The 16,099-nt window shown below is 41.7% G+C and overlaps 1 protein-coding gene across 7 annotated transcripts; it reads right to left on the bottom strand.

The window, feature by feature from the left end:
• Positions 1-11: 11 nt before the first annotated feature.
• Positions 12-5,163, bottom strand: LOC143344219 (putative RNA-binding protein EEED8.10). Of its 7 annotated transcripts, none has more exons than XM_076770074.1 (8): positions 4,965-5,163; positions 3,897-4,041; positions 3,723-3,808; positions 3,500-3,627; positions 3,160-3,422; positions 2,534-3,042; positions 2,178-2,454; positions 12-2,119 (listed from the first exon to the last, which is right to left on the bottom strand). In XM_076770074.1, exons 2-8 carry the CDS (start codon positions 3,979-3,981, stop codon positions 1,719-1,721), a joined length of 1,749 nt encoding a protein of 582 aa, XP_076626189.1. In that variant the 5' UTR covers positions 3,982-4,041; positions 4,965-5,163; the 3' UTR covers positions 12-1,718. The 7 variants fall into 7 exon arrangements, with proteins under 7 accessions (XP_076626189.1, XP_076626184.1, XP_076626186.1 ...); XM_076770069.1 differs by lacking the exon at positions 4,965-5,163 and adding an exon at positions 4,873-4,943; XM_076770071.1 differs by lacking the exon at positions 4,965-5,163 and adding an exon at positions 4,876-4,933.
• Positions 5,164-16,099: the final 10,936 nt, after the last annotated feature.

The following is a 16,099-nucleotide window of genomic DNA, read 5'->3' as shown; positions in this document are numbered from 1 at the left end:
TTTTATTTAAAAAAAATGCCGCAATGGAATTATCAATTGAGAATGGTAGAGATGGATTTATCATTACACATATATGATGTTATAGTAAATTACCCCGAGTTATACTTACTCGTGTTTGCTTAGTCACTACCTTTTTGTAGAAGCTATTGCAGGTGTAATAATATTAGCCTTTTCCGATGTGGCTAAAAAAATATCGGAATGTACTACGAGCATATTGTGATGTTTGCAAGCACAGTGAGAATACTCACTTATGTGCCTCAGCGTAAGACGCCCAAGAACTGACCTTTCGTATTATGTTTATATGTCTGATAACAATGTGCGTAACGCTATTTACTATAACATGACTTTCATGGTATATTGTAAACTAAAAACATTTTCAATAGTGAAGTTCTGTTACAAAAAAGATGTAAGATATGATAATATACAGTTAAAAATTCTATTCATAAAGCAGTGAATCTTAACTGCCAAATGAATGATTACTTCTGGCACTTATTAAAAATATATGGATATTCCTTGTTGCAAATTTATGCATAATAATTGCCGTTGTATCTATTCACTGTCTAAATGTTGTAATTATTCAAAGAATAAATTTATCGTACATTGAAATAGGATTTTTGTATTTTGAAACCCGAATGATGAAAGATAAGACGTATCAAAATATTTATGAAACTACATTAGTTTCATTAAACAAAACACGCTAAAAGTTGAGTTTTGTTAATAATATTTTGAGCATATCGATACAGGGTGTTCGGCTACCTCTGGGAAAAATTTTAATAGGAGATTCTAGAGGCCAAAATAAGACGAATACCAAGAATATCAATATCTTGAATGAGGCTTCATTAAAGTTATTAAAAAATTAAATTAAAAATTTAAAATCATTTTGAAAAAATTATATTTAGTTACAGGGGTCAATTACAAACATTTTTGGTGAATAAACATACCCCGAAATCCTACGTACTTTCGAGAAAAAAATTCTTTACCGAAAATCTAATGTGAGGCCAGAAATGCTTCCCCGAAATTTCATGCGAATCTTTAAAATGTCATAACTCCTGAACGGATTGAAGGATTTTAATTTTTCAAAATGCAAACAACGCGTATTTTAGTGGAGAATATGTAAAAATTCTAACAATATTGGAAAAGTTCTTTGACACCGTAAAGTGAGAAAAAACCCCTAAAACTGGTCCAATTTTCAAACGGCCATAGCTCCTTACCAATAATAAAGGTATCTCATTGAAATTTTGTTCTGACGCAGAGCTCATGGGTGTATACAAAAAAGTATTAGACAACTTTTCTGTAGAGTGTCAAACAAATTTTTAAGAAAAATCGACAAGAGGTATGCCTAAATTTTTCGGCAAAAAAAAAATTTCAAATCGTTCTAGAAAAATTATTTTCGGTTGCGAGGGTCAATTACACGTGATTTTCGTCTTATTTTGGCCTCTAGAATCTCCGATTAAAATTTTTCCCAGGGGTGGCCGAACACCCTGTATAAGTTAAAATACTGTGATATAAATGAAGTTTAATATTTCTTATGCAAAACATTATTTTTATACAAATCTTAAACATTACGTGTTTTATTGCAATACAAACTGTGTACAAAAAGTATTATGTCTATTAGGATGTCCCAGTCAATATTGCGTAGTTTTAGTCACTGTTTTTTGTTATTTTTTAAATATTTACCAAAATAAAGTATAAAGTATGTTTTAATACTATCTTTGTAATCATTTGGTTGTAGGTACGAAATCTACATTAACTATGTGTAAAAACGGCGAAATTTTGTCGAACTTTTCTAGGTTCACAGAAGTCCTCCCAACGAATATTTTCAAAATTGTATTGTTAGTTCGATTAAGAGTAACTGCAGCAGCTTTTTCTAATGTAAGATTCGTGACACCGCTGCACTCTGACAAATCCAATAATTCTAACAGAGGTGCAGATGCAATAAGTTCAATAAATGTGTTATCTGTTAAATTGCATTGACGACATTCTAATTTTTTCAGATTATACATATCTCGCAAACTAATGTCCGTCGACGTCAACAACGTCAAGTAATTCATTATCAATGTTTCTAATTTTGGTAATGTTGCTACAACAGTTATTCCAATATCGTTGATATAATAACAATCTGCAATACATAAGAAATTACATATACATGAAATATTTTGAAAGAACATTCAACTTACCAGTAATATCTATGTAAGTAAGGTGTTGGCATTTTGGTATCAATTTACACAAAAATTCGTCTGTAATGCCTTCATTTTCATAGATTTTTAGAACTTCAAGATTAGTTAGTTCCGTGATATATAACATATCACTTGATTCGATTGAACAAGAAATGTTAGAAAGTCCTAATGTTTTTAAATTCGTACAGCATGTGCCAATAGTTTGGACAGCATTACTAGAAATATCAAAACAACTATCTATCGTAAGACTTTCCAGGTTCTGTAATTTTTTGATTGCCTATAAAAGTATAAATGATACATTTTAAACAAGATCTCCAAAAGATAAGTAAAATAAAGTACAAAAATGGTTTGTTTACCTGAGATAAATAGCTTTCTTGCAGATACTCACATTTTATTAAAACAATTTCAATTGTTTCCAATGGTAAATGTAATAAACACCATCCACATATTTTACTAGCGATTATATTCAAATATCGTAACTTTTTATTTACTTTAAAAAGCTTTTGTAAGTCTTTATCGCAGATATACTTAGTAGGACCAAGACTAAGTTTTGTAATATTATGACAATTATTTGTTAATGAATTTATACCAGCTGCAGAAACAGTCAAAGAAGTAAAATTGATTCTTTGTAAATTGGGACAAAATTTCCCAACAATGGTCACTGTGCTTTCATGTAATGAATAAGGTGCTAAGGATAAATCTATTTCATTTAAAAATCTACCACACCGCAACAATACTTTGCGAAGACCATTCTTATTAAGTTTTGATCTCTCAATGTATGATGCCGAGCTCCGCATACACGATATATCCAGTTTCTTTACTTTACACCAAGACTCTTGGATCACTGCTCTCCATCTTTTGCACACTATAATCATTCAAAAATAAACAAAATGAATTGGTTCTTTATAAATCTGTTCCTCATTAACTTATTTAATTTATTAAAACAATACACATATATTTTAAAAAAATCTTATATCCTTGCCTCTTTCAATTCTAATTCTGTCCACAATTGGTAACTGAAGAAAAACATGCATCAAACAGTCATCATTTAATATTTGGATGCTATTATTTGTAATGTCGTTTTGTACAAAATCTTGACTGCATTGTTCATTTGACTGTTTTTTGTCAGATTTTTGCCAATTTTTATTATAGTACTGATTTTCTATATTATCTGGTTGATGCCAAGAATCAGCTGGTACAATTCTCAAATTTCTGTTATGTAGTATTATGTATCTGCATCTAGCTCTACGGATTATTGTACTCTATCAACACTGCAGTCTCTTGATATGAAATTTCATCTTCGTTTTTTATTCTACGATTACCTTGCAGCAGATTCGACACTGTCAAAAGTAATAAATGCATAGTTACTTATTCCTTCGTTTCTTCGTAAAAAGCAATTCTCAACATGCCCATATTCAGAAAACAATTTAGTGAGATCTTTGTACGTGGTCTAAAAAGAAACACTGATATTATTTATACATTTCTCGCAATATTCATAAATGTTTTACTGAATTAAATCATAGTACAAGAGATATAAATACAAACCCTTTCTGCTAAGTTACTAATGAATAGTTTTCGAATTGGTGTACCGTCTTCTGTCTCTGTAGAATTGTCTGTACGCATAAGTGGGTCTGTATCATAAGAAATTCAAACTTTGATAAAACTTCAAGTCATGAAATAATTTTATAAAATTGCCAAATAATTTATAGTTTTAATTACCATTCTCAATATAGTTACAGTAATCGTAAAGAAAGCAAACGCACAATGATAGTGATGATGTCTTTACATAACTTTCCATTGTCATTGTTAACAATGTTTCTCTGTTGCAAGTTATTTATTTTTCCTTTTATTCTTAATTTATCATCTATAAATCAATATTATGATTAAAAAATGAAGACATATTTAGCACTAGACTTATGGGCACTCGTTGCGCATATTTTTATTGTAATTTGCTGTGCTGACAGTTACATTAAAATGCAGTTTTTCTTTTAATTGGAGTATATATTCATATCATTGCATCAAGTAAATTCAACACAAATTGCTAACAAATAATATTTATGAGTTCTGTAATGTTAGGTTTAAAATTTGAATGCGTCGAATTAACACATTACATAAACCATAGTATTAATCATAAATATATGATACTTGATTGAATTCAATATTATGGCACAATCTCTATATAAATCTTTGTTAAAAATAATATATAAATAAACAGAAAATACTTTGAGTATTTTACGTTTTTCAATGACACAAACTACAATAAAGAATAAAATCAGTAAAATCAAAAATCAATTTGGAATTCCACAGTTATTAAGAATTTGCTTCTCTTATTTTGTGAGTTTTGAATAACAGAGTTTACAGTTTTACACACTCATAGTGTTTCACGCGATACTTTGGACCAGTTAAAATCATTTTCATAAGTAAAATTACAATTATCATATTACAAGATAAAAGTAAATAGAAAACAATTAAAATTACTAGAGAATTACATTATGCAATTATTTATGTCAAACATAAAATCATTGTTTAAAATCTTAATTCAAAGTAATTAAGTAATTTTATAAACAATTTTGCGAAATATTATAAACAGGCATACAGATACAAGATTGTAGTAAAATGCAAGGCACCATGAGATACGAAGATTAAACTAATATAATATCCAAAATTATTTTTATTTGATAAAAATATCACTAACTACATTCGAATCATATACCACGACAAGTGCTTTTAACAATAACGATGAACTAAACCATCAGATTAGTAAAATGTAGATAGATAAATACTCACATAGAGATGCCAGTGTCGCGTCGGGATTTCGTTGGCGGAGATAAAAAGGAATTCCCTAGACTTACCTGTGTTGCGTCCCGTTGACGGTGGTTTCGAGAAATAAGGAGGTGGGTTGATACCCGTGGAGCGTTGAACCGTTCTGCTCGGCGAGGCGCGCAAAAAATCAAACTACTCGATACGTTTAAAATACTTGAACAAAATTTATTCGTTACTTGTCGGTTCAGTGTGTGCTCTTTAGATATTTCTCGATTGAGATTGAAAATCGTTCTTTATTGCGGGACGACAGATCGAATAGACTAAGCGTCCTGGGCGATCGGGGCCCTGTCTTATATCCCCAGGTCCCGATCGTCCTTTGGTTCTTTCCTTCGTGCCGGGTGCAAGAGTTCTCGGCGCGTGCCACGGAACATTCTCGATCCTTCGAGCGAGGTTCCGCGACACGTGCAGTCGATCGATTTTTGCACCCGGCCCGAATCTGTTGCCCACGGCACCGTTTGCCCAGGCCTCAAGCCATGCGACACATACGTACAACCTACCTCTAACGGTCTAAACTACATTGTATACACAAAGTAACTGCAACGGTCTACAAATGCTCGGTTTTCGGCTGGATTTGCCCGCGTTAAATTTCCTAAAATAGTAATATGTATTACAATACGCGAGTTCGTTTGAATCTCGCTCGCTCGAATCGCGGACCCGATGGTAATCAAACCAGTTCTAATAAATTCCCGTCGCGCCGCTATATGTACATCAAACCTACGTCACGCGAATGCGTAACAGTTAAATCAGAGATGACAGAAAGGCACCGAAAGTGCTCTCTCACACTATGCCAGATCACGCGTACGTGAACTCGTGGAGTTTCGGAAAGCCGACAAAGTAATTTCGGACCGCCTTGTGAGAGTCGAGAGAGAAAGGCTCACATTTGCCTTCTCGCTCTTAACAACTGAAATCCAACCTCGCGTCTACGGCATACGATTTGGTATCTCGAGCCGAGATTCTCGACTGCCCAGGCATTTTTACTTTCCGACCTACGTAGGCGCACATAAGCAAAGTACCCATAATGGAAAAAAAATTTTGTAAAATTTATTTTACGGAAATACACGTTTTAAGACCCCCTGATCATATTTTAATTATTGAAAAAAAAGAAATTTTTTTTATTATTATTCCTATGTGTGAGCGAACATATGTATATTATTAATACGATTTTTCAAAATCAAAATACTTTAAGATTGAAAATTAATAAATTAAAATGAGAGTCCACTCTTTGACAGTATCGTGCACGCTGTGGCATTTTTCAATAAGAAGAGTTCTTATTTTTATAACATAAACACAACAGTAGAATTAATAGTTACAGAAATTAATTAATAATGATTTTTCTCGATACGTGTTGAGATAATTATATCAATTTGTTATAACGAACTAAATATTATATGTTTGATTTGGCTTAACTTTTGCCAGGAGTCACGAGATCCCCACCATCAAACCCTTTGAAACAAAGGAAAAGTGATCCTATTTGCCAGTTTAATACAAAGTAAATTTTACAAGGACATAGTCGAATATTGTTAAAGGTACAAAACATAGTGTTTCATTTTAGAACCGTAACATGAGTTAGCAGGTAATGTCATAAAACTGTTTTATCTAGTTGTATCCCTTTTTAACTAAAGTATAAGGTAAAAAGTACGAGGTATATACAAGGTACAACTGTCCGAAAATCGTTCACATTTTATCAATGTAAATGAAGCATTATAAAAAAATATTCGGTAATTATTTAGATTACGGACGGTACTTCCGATTTCAATGATTTTTGAATATGTTATAGAAATGAACATTTTGAACAACTTTTTCCTATACATATAACCGCCGCTCGGCCTTAGTTTTCGAGATATTATCGAAAAACTGTCGGAACTAATCCATTAAATTCTGCCTGATCGTGTGCATCCGTGTTACACTTCACGCGTTAGGATGCGATTGCCACTTTTCTACTGTTTTGCAGGCAGCAGCACACCGGCGGACACCAATACATATACACATATAATGGGTGGGCTTAAAAATCAAATTTAACTAATTTTAATGATTTTGAATCGAAGTTTATGTCTGGTCGCCGTTAGGCCTAACCTAATTCATTGATTAGGAATATTAGATTAGGTTAGGTTAGGCTATTTTCCATTCTCGGCACACGCAGGTTCAAATAAAAAATCGTAAAATCTAAAATTAGTTAAATTTGATTATTAAGTCCACCCGTTATATATGTGTATATGAATTGGTGTCCGCCGGTGTGCTGCTTCCTGCAAAACAGTAGAAAAACTGCGATCGCATCCTAACGCGTGAAGTGTAACACGGATGCACACGATCAGGCAGAATTTAATGGATTAGTTCCGACAGTTTTTCGATAATATCTCGAAAACTAAGGCCGAGCGGCGGTTATATGTATAGGAAAAAGTTGTTCAAAATGTTGATTTCTACAACATATTCAAAAATCATTGAAATCGGAAGTATCGTCCGTAATCTAAATAATTACCAAATATTCGAAGGTCAGAAAAAAATATAATGTCACATTTGTAAGACAAACACAATGGTAAAAATACAATAAAGACGTTGCCAAGCTGCGGAGCTGAGCACGATGCGTCACTGTTAATTGCTCGATAGCAAGTGTGTTTCCCGGTCTCGCCCAAGTCGCCATGCAGCCCTCTTGACGAAGGCCTTTCAAGGGCCTTCGGGGGTGGTTTATGGCGGGGCCTGGCGTTCGTCGCTGGGGTCCGCTTGCCTGCGCGACGCCTTGCCCGTTGTCATGCCTCATGTGTACAGGAAAGTGTCGGAATTTCCAACACTCAGTCAGCCTGCAATTCCGCTTGTCCTTATGCGGCCTCCCTTCACGATCCGCTCGTCGTCTAAGCCGCTTTCTGTAACAAGAGAATCAAAAACCTGGCCTGAGTATCTAGCCAATATAACGTGGTTGGCCCAAAGTTTTCAACGGAGCCCTTTCTCCAAGTGACAAAAGGTTCGTCCTTCGACGATACTCCCCTTTTTCGGAAAACCCCACGGTTATCCGGCGTTTTCTCCTTTTTCCCTTTTTCTTTCGACGGCGTAGATCAACTCCGGTTAACTGCCGACGATTCGAAGCGGTGCCTCGTCGCGAGACATTCGTCGACGTCCTTGAATTTCCGACGACGTTGACTGCTCCGATCCTCCTTGTCGCACAACTGCAACTCTACTCGTGGTCATGTTGGCTCGGTACAACCACGTAATAGTCCTCACTATTACTGTGGTATCGAATTCATCGTCATCCGATGGCGGCTAGACATCACCATCAGCATGACGGCGCAGTACAGTCATACCACCGTCGTCATGACATCGAGATTTTAACCCATTCGATAGTGGCTAGACATCACTATCATCTGAATGGTACGGTACAATCACGTAATAGCGGCTAGGTCATCGCTATTACCGTGATATCGAATTCATCGTTATCCGGTAGCGGCTAGACATCACTACCGGCCTGACGGCACAGTACAGTCATACAACGGCGGCAACAACATCTATCGGCGTGATGGCTCAAACGGTCGCACAACAAATTGTGACGACATCGGGATCCCGTCGGCGGAGCTCGTACATCAGCACCACTGCACTCAGCTCGGGGACCCTTCGTTGACCTCGTTTCCGCCAGCGACGGCACCGATCATCCATGGTCGCGGACCCGTCCGTATCCGAAACCCGTCAACTATCTGAAACATATCTGTGAACAGTCTGGCAATAATCATTCAATGGCCGCGACCTAAGGTTTCAGCCGTTCGGCTGCAACCACCGTCTTGGCCCCTCTACCTCCCTGCCTTAAATCCTCGACCTCGTATCGGTCGTTCCCGAGTACCCGGTGGATCTTGAGGGGTCCTTTGAATTTTGAGGAAAGCTTCCTGCTTTCTCCCGTAACCTGCTCGTTGGTGATCTCCACCATCACCCGATCCTCCTCTCGATACTGCGTCGCTTCCCGCCGAGTTTTATCGTAGCGCCTTTTCTGCTGCTTCTGGTCTTCCGTGATGTGCCTTGTAATCCTATCCCGCAAATTGCCGAGATCCAATCGTTGCATTTCGGTCTGCACTTCCTGCAGAAGTCGGGCCTCCGCAACCGTCCTTGCGTTGTATCCCATTAGTGCTTCGGTGGGCGTCGCCGCGATACCTTTATTATACGTGGTATTCATGGCGCCCTGCACTTGCTTGACGTACTCGTCCCATCTATTCGCTTCTCTGCCGGCCGCGGTCGCGGCTAGTGGTGCAACGATCGTCCGATTGTACCTCTCGCACTGTCCGTTGGCGCGTGGCGTAGCAACCGCATTCAAAATGTGGCGGATCCCGTAGGTCGTGCAAAATATTTTAAATGTCCGTGCTGTGAAAGCGGTATCCCTATCGCTGATAATCCGCGCCGGTACGCCGAACAGGTAGATGACGCTCAACAGCACCTTTACCGCACGCTTCGCTTTTGTGTCCTTCACAGGTTCGATGATAGCAGGTACTATTTTTTTTAGCACTCGTCTCGAATGGGCCGACGTGGTCGACATGCAGCGTGTGGAAGGGTATCGGGGTCTTTTCAATAGGGTGGAGCTTCCCCTGTTTCTTCCCTGCTGTCCGTTTATAATAGGCGCAACTCAAACACGATCTAATGTACTTCTTTACGAATTGTGCCCTTTCCGCGAACCAATAATTCTCGCGGATCCGTCGCAGTCTTTTCCAATCCTAGGTGCCCCGCGTCGTCGTGGCACAATCGACAAACTTGAAAACGCGCCGCGCGCGGTACAACCCACACAGTGTGTCTGTCCTTCAAGCGTCGGTAAATCTTACCTCCTTTTAATACGTAATTCGAGAAGTACTGCTTCGTACCAGCATTCCGTACATTCTCTCTAAGTATCTTGCGGACTCGGCCTAACTGCTCATCCTGCAATTGAGCCGACAAAATCCAGTCCGCCTCCGTCACATCCACCGGATAAATTTCCACTCCTCGCACAGGGTTCCCACTGAGGGCGTCGACGTGTTGCATTCGTGTCCCCGTTCGATATTCGACGGCAAAGTTGAAGTCTTGTACCTCCAACCACCATCGTCCGATACGTGGTATCAAGTCTTTCTTGGTGAATGTCGTACGGAGCGCGTTGCAATCCGTGACGACCGTGAAATTCAACCCGAGCAGGTATACGCGAAAATGTCGGAGAGCAAGCACCACAGCCATTGTTTCCAACTCGTAAGAGTGGTATTTACTCTGGTCATGGGTCGTTTGCTTACTGAAGTATCCTACTACCTGCCACTCACCCTTTGCTGTAAACTGGAACAGGATAGCACCTAATCCCAATGAGCTGGCGTCGGTATGCAGTTCCGTCTTGAGCGCGCTATTGAAAATCGCGAGAATGGGCCGCGTCGTGAGCGCTTCCTTAATCGCCACGACCACGTCCTCCTGTGGCGCTCCCCAGGTCCACGCCGCATCTTTTCGCGTCAATCTTGTTAATGGCGTCTCCAGGGTCGCATAGTCCCTGATGAACTTACGGAAATATCCCGCCAAACCGAGAAATTGGCGAACTTCTCGGACGCAGGTTGGTCTTGACATGGCCATCACGGCTTCCACCTTTCTACGTCCTGGTTTAACACCATCCGCGCTTATCTCTCGCCCGAGATAGTCAATCGTCGTCATCAGGAACGAACACTTGTCCAGGTTCAGGGTTAAATGGTGGTCTCGCAATTTGTCCAGCACCAATTTCAGCCGCTGCAGTCCTTCCGAGATGGTGGTCGACGGTATGATAATGTCGTCGATGTACGGGAAGGCTACAGAGTTCTTCAACGGCCCCAGAACTGCGTTGATCAGTCGTTGGAAAACGGCGGGGGCATTCGTGAGCCCGAATGACATTCGTAGAAATTCGTAATGCCCATTCGGGGTAATAAAGGCCGTCTTTTCTACTGAGTCGGCGCTCATCGGTACCTGATAGTATCCGGACGCCAAGTCTAGAGCAGTGAAATATTTATTATCTCCTAATCGATCGATCTAGTCCTCTATTAAGGGTAACGGATACCGATCCCTGGCAGTTACCGCGTTCAAGCGTCGATAATCCACGCATAACCGATAATCGCCCGTCTTCTTCTTGACTAGGGTAATCGGGCTCGCGTACGGTGATACGGATTCCCTCACGATATCGTTGTCCATCAGCTCCTCGATAATTTTCCGCACAATTCCGCGTTCGATCTCCGCCATACGGTACGGGTTGTAACAAACCGGAATATCTGTCGTGCAACGAATCTCCATCTGTACGGCGTTAGTTTTCCCAAGCGTTTGCATCGACGTTGAGACTCGGTCCGCATACCTCCTTATCAAATCTTCGCATAATCGTTTCCCGTCCTCGCCGACATCTCCGAAAACGAGTTCTTGCATTCCGTCAGGTTCCGTCGCGTAGACGTCCACAGTATCCCGCTGAATATTTTCGATTCGCGACAGCTCCCGTATTGTGACGCCGTCTCGATTCTTGATCAGCATCACGTGCGTCTGATCTAAGAAGTCCCGGCCGATAATCGCCTCGTAGTGCATCGCTTCTGAGTCGATAACGATGGCTCGCACCTTCGCCGAGGCTTCTATGATTCGAATAATAATGTTAGCGAACGAATCGCTAATGGCCCCCGATCCGGAGAAACCTCGCAATTCCAATTTGCCGTCTTTAATTATGTCGACATTTAATCGAATCGCTACCGGTCGTTGGATAAGCGTGCACGAATTTTCCGTGTCCACGAGACACGTCATTTTATGGCCATTGATCGTGGCCGGTAATAAGTACATATTGTTTGGACTCACCCGTATCGAGTTCACCCGCTTAGCTCGCGCGCAGAACCGCTCCAGATGTTCTCGTTTGTTGCATTGTCGACAAATCGTGGCTCCCTTAGGGCACCTGGAGGAGAAGTGGCCGACCTCGCCGCAATTAAAACAGGTAACTGCTTGCCGTGGATTTGCCTCCCCCGTCGCAGGCGTCGTCGTCTTTGCTACCGGCGTAGGAGTCGTTGGCTCGGGCTGTCTACCCCCAAGCCCATGGTGGACCATCGCTAGTCGTGACGCCACCGTTTTCTGAGCCGTTGCTCGTGGCATCGTTCCCATCTCCTTCATGACGGCATATAGTTCGTTCGCGTCCTCATATCGGTTGGATCGAATCGTCCGCTCGATTGTCTCGTCCCCGATATCGCCGATGATCGCGTCCTCCAAGCACGCGTCCGGGATGCTCAGTTTTAAAGCCCGCAGCTTGGACAGCTTCTCGAAACAATAGTGTCCCAATTTCTGTCCGGGGCTCGCCGTATAGTTTGCCGCTTCCCTTAACAATCACGCGAATGGCAGCGGTCGTACAAAGCGCCAAATCAATGTACGTTTTACCGTTTCCCATGGTCGTCCCTCATTTCTTTGTCGTATATACGACGCGCGTGCCCTTTTAGTCCACGGGCAACGGTAATGGCCGTATAGTCATCGCTCCACCGATATCGTCGCGCGAGTCGGTCGACCTGGCGCACCCACTGCTCGATGTCGGCGTCGTCCCGCGACGGATCGAACTTCGGGACCGCGAACTCGTCCCCCAACGGTCTATGCCGCACGCTTTCCAGTACCTGTTGGAGGCGTTTTACTGTGGCCCGCAGGTCTTCGGACGACGAACCGTCCCATCGACGCGAGCGATCTCGCACGCGGTCACGAGAGCGACTACGGCTTTCTTCCGCCCTTCGTCTGTTACGTATGCCGAACGTTTCGTTCCCCAATTTTTCTGTACCACTTGCGTGCATTAGGAAAACGCCCTGCTACTTATCTACCCTTTGGAATGTAGAGTCAGTTCTCACAAGATGCAGCTGCTCGGTGACTAACGCAATTCGGAGATTACCAAATATGGTAATGTCTAACGTGCATTTGAATCCTCCCCCACGGATTTTTGGGTATATAAACCCCTTGATTTTCTTACTCTGGGGATCATAATCGTACCATCACGTTAGAGTCAACGTCACGTCTCTTGTCACGCGTATACGATTTGATAGTCAGTTGTATCTTGCGAGATCGGGCTACCGTACCCTTTCGTATCAAACCATATAAAATCCGTGAACCGGCATAAATTCTATTGCGGCCTTTATTTCCAACTGACATACCCCCGCATCGCCAATGCGTCAACACCGTGCAAGGTCATTTTAGGTAAATATAATCATTCTTTGATCGCGACACAAGATACACGAAACACTTGTATTTTATTTGTTGATTTAAGAATATATCTACTTTTATTATCAAATCAGAGTTATCCAACTTCTTTAACCCATAATTATATAAAGCGATTATTATTAGTTAAACGTTCCCATAATAATATAACCTTACCGCTCGGGTTATATTATACTTAATAATTCATAGTTACGAGTTGAATTAACACATCCCCAAATTCAAATACAACCTCTTACAACCTAGTGGCTCCTCGATTACGCATCGAGTTTGTCCACGCAATCTATTACCATCCCAGCGGCTCCCTGATTACGCATCAGGTTCGTCCGCATCCTACAGCTCCCTGATTTCGCATCAGGTTCGTCTGTGATTTATCCAACCTCCCAGCAGCTCCTCGATTACGCATCGAGTTCGTCTGCGTTTCTTCCAACCTCCTAGCAGCTCCCCGATTTCGCATCGGGTTCGTTCCCGACGTTTCACCCTCCTACGGCTCCCTGGTTTCGTACCAGGTTCGTCCGTACGTGACTCCATCCCAGAGGCTCCCTGATTTCGCATCAGGTTCGTCCTCGTTATCAACTATCCTAGCGGCTCCCCAATTTCGCATTGGGTTCGTCCGTGTACCTAACTAACAAATTGATACCATATTCCATACTCTCTCTCGCACTCGCAGGCCACGCGCGCTGCACGGCCCTGGCTCGTAACACGTCCATGGCTCGATCCGCGGTGTCGGTCTCGTGATCGACCCTTTCTCGACCCGCGTTGTCCATGCCGAGAGCGATCTCGCGAGCGGTCTCGCGAATAGTCTTGCGAACGGATCCGCGAATGGTCTCGCGAACGGTCTCGCGAACTATCTCGCGAATAGTTTTCTACGTGGTCCTTCGCGTAGTCTCGAGAGCGATTCCGCGAGCAATCTCGAGAGCGGTCGCGCACCTTCGCACTCGATTTCTCACTACCTCGATTCTTGGATTGTTCACGTTCGCGCGAATGTTCCCATGAACAATCCCGCGAGCACTGTCGCTTCCCTTTCGATCGGCCCATTGTTCGGTTTTTAACCGGACACAAAATCGATCACTTCACTCAGATACGCACTGCCACAATCGCGTGAAAACGTGTAAAATTGTGCACTGTCGTAAATCTGCGATATCGCGAGCGAATGGGGGGAAAAGAAAAACCCGTGGTTTATCCCACTTCTGATATCTAAGAAACAAGGCTAAAATACAATAATGCTTTTATTCCGTCGCTGTGCTCTGCACGATGTATCGCAGCTAGTCGCTCAGAAAGAAGTGTCCTTTTTCCCGTCTCGTCCAAGTCGCCATGCAGCCCTCTAGACGAAGGCCTTTCAAGGGCCTTCGGGGGTGGTTTATGGCGGGGCCTGGCGTTCGTCGCTAGGGTCCGCTTGCCTGTCGTCGTGCCTCATGTGTACGGGAAAGTGTCGGAATTTCCAACATACGCATTCTTATGTAACGTCCGCGTGGCGTACGTCTCCCCCACCCTGACTTTTTTCTCCCCATATTTTGTATAGTAAGTTACTATATAGTAAGTAGCTGGATCGTGGAGACCGGGATATCTAATTCAGGTTATGTATCAGTTGATATGTTCATATTCATTTCGGTTTTATGAAAAGCTATGGGGAATGATTAATTAATGTTATGAATTGAATACGCATAGGATTAGGGGATATATAATGGAGTGGGCATTTTCGACGCGAGCTATTAGCCGAGCTCGATCAATGAGTGGAAGAATGTTATCTGTATTCGGTGTAAGGTAACCTGAGAAATATGGGAATTTTATACCTTCAGAACGAACTGTTAGCTGAGGCCGATCGATAAGTAAATGAATGATATCTGCATGTGGTGTAGGGTAACGGGGAATATGGGAACGCTTCTAGGCGCGAAGTCTGAGCCAGGGATATCGGGATCGCCGGGTATCGCAAGGAATTCGGACCACCGGGAAGGGCTCCCACCCCGTTTGTCTGAAAGTAATAAAAGGGGGCATCGGCTTCCAGGAAAATAGAGTGAGAGTCGGAACGGAACGAGTGAACGTAATTATTGTACGGTTCGGCTAATAAATAGCAAAGATCGTTTCATAACTAATATAACTTATTACACGCTGGAGCCGCGCAAAGGCTTCTATTTTTTTTGTAAACAATAAAGTACAGTGTTTGAATTTAGCCGCGAGTGGTTTATTTCGTTCCCTGAATCTGCCTCCTTCAAAATCGCTGCTTGAATTCAGTCACCGAAGTTAAACCTCCCGCCACCAACCCGCAACGCCGCCTAGCCGCAGACCGCTACGCCGCCACCCAGGTGTCCTGACTCGCCAACATTTCCAAAGCATAGATGCCAGATTCAGCACCCGGTGCGACACTCACGCATGGCAGATCACGCGTACGTGAGCTCGTGGAGTTTCGGAAAGTCGACAAAGGCAAACTGACACATGTTCTCTTTCTCGATTATTCCGAAGCTGCCCGAAGTAATTTCGGACCGCCTCGTGAGAGTCGAGAGAGAAAGGCTTACATTTGCCTTCTCGTTCTTAACAATTGAAATCCGACCTCCTGTCTACGGCATACGATTTGGAATCTCGAGCCGTGATTCTCGACTGCCCAGGCATTTTTACTTTCCGACCTATGTAGGCGTACATAAGCAAAGTACCCATAATGGGAAAAAAATTTTGTAAAATTTATTTTACGGAAATACACGTTTTAAGACCCCCTGATCATATTTTAATTATTGAAAAAGAAGAAATTTTTTTTATTATTCCCATGTATGAGCGTACATATGTATATTAATAATACGATTTTTTAAAATCAAAATTCTTTAAGATTGAAAATTAATAAATTAAAATGAGAGTCCACTCTTTGCCAGTATCGTGCACGCTGTGGCATTTTTCAATAAGAAGAGTTCTTATTTTTATAACATAAACAAAAAAGTAGAATTAATAGTTGCGGAAAT

Source organism: Colletes latitarsis, chromosome 7 (genome assembly GCF_051014445.1).
Source record: "Colletes latitarsis isolate SP2378_abdomen chromosome 7, iyColLati1, whole genome shotgun sequence".
In the NCBI taxonomy this organism is placed as follows: domain Eukaryota; kingdom Metazoa; phylum Arthropoda; class Insecta; order Hymenoptera; family Colletidae; genus Colletes; species Colletes latitarsis.
The sequence above is the reverse complement of the archived record's forward strand: the minus strand, read 5'-3'. Positions and strand labels throughout refer to the sequence as shown.

Coding starts and splice junctions, on each gene's coding strand:
- LOC143344219 (XM_076770074.1), bottom strand. CDS start 3,981: ATGACAATGGAAAGTTATGTAAAGACATCATCACTATCATTGTGCGTT. Junction 3,628..3,722: donor TTAGTAACTTAGCAGAAAGG/GTTTGTATTTAT, acceptor GTTTCTTTTTAG/ACCACGTACAAAGATCTCAC. Junction 3,043..3,159: donor CAGAATTAGAATTGAAAGAG/GCAAGGATATAA, acceptor GAATGATTATAG/TGTGCAAAAGATGGAGAGCA.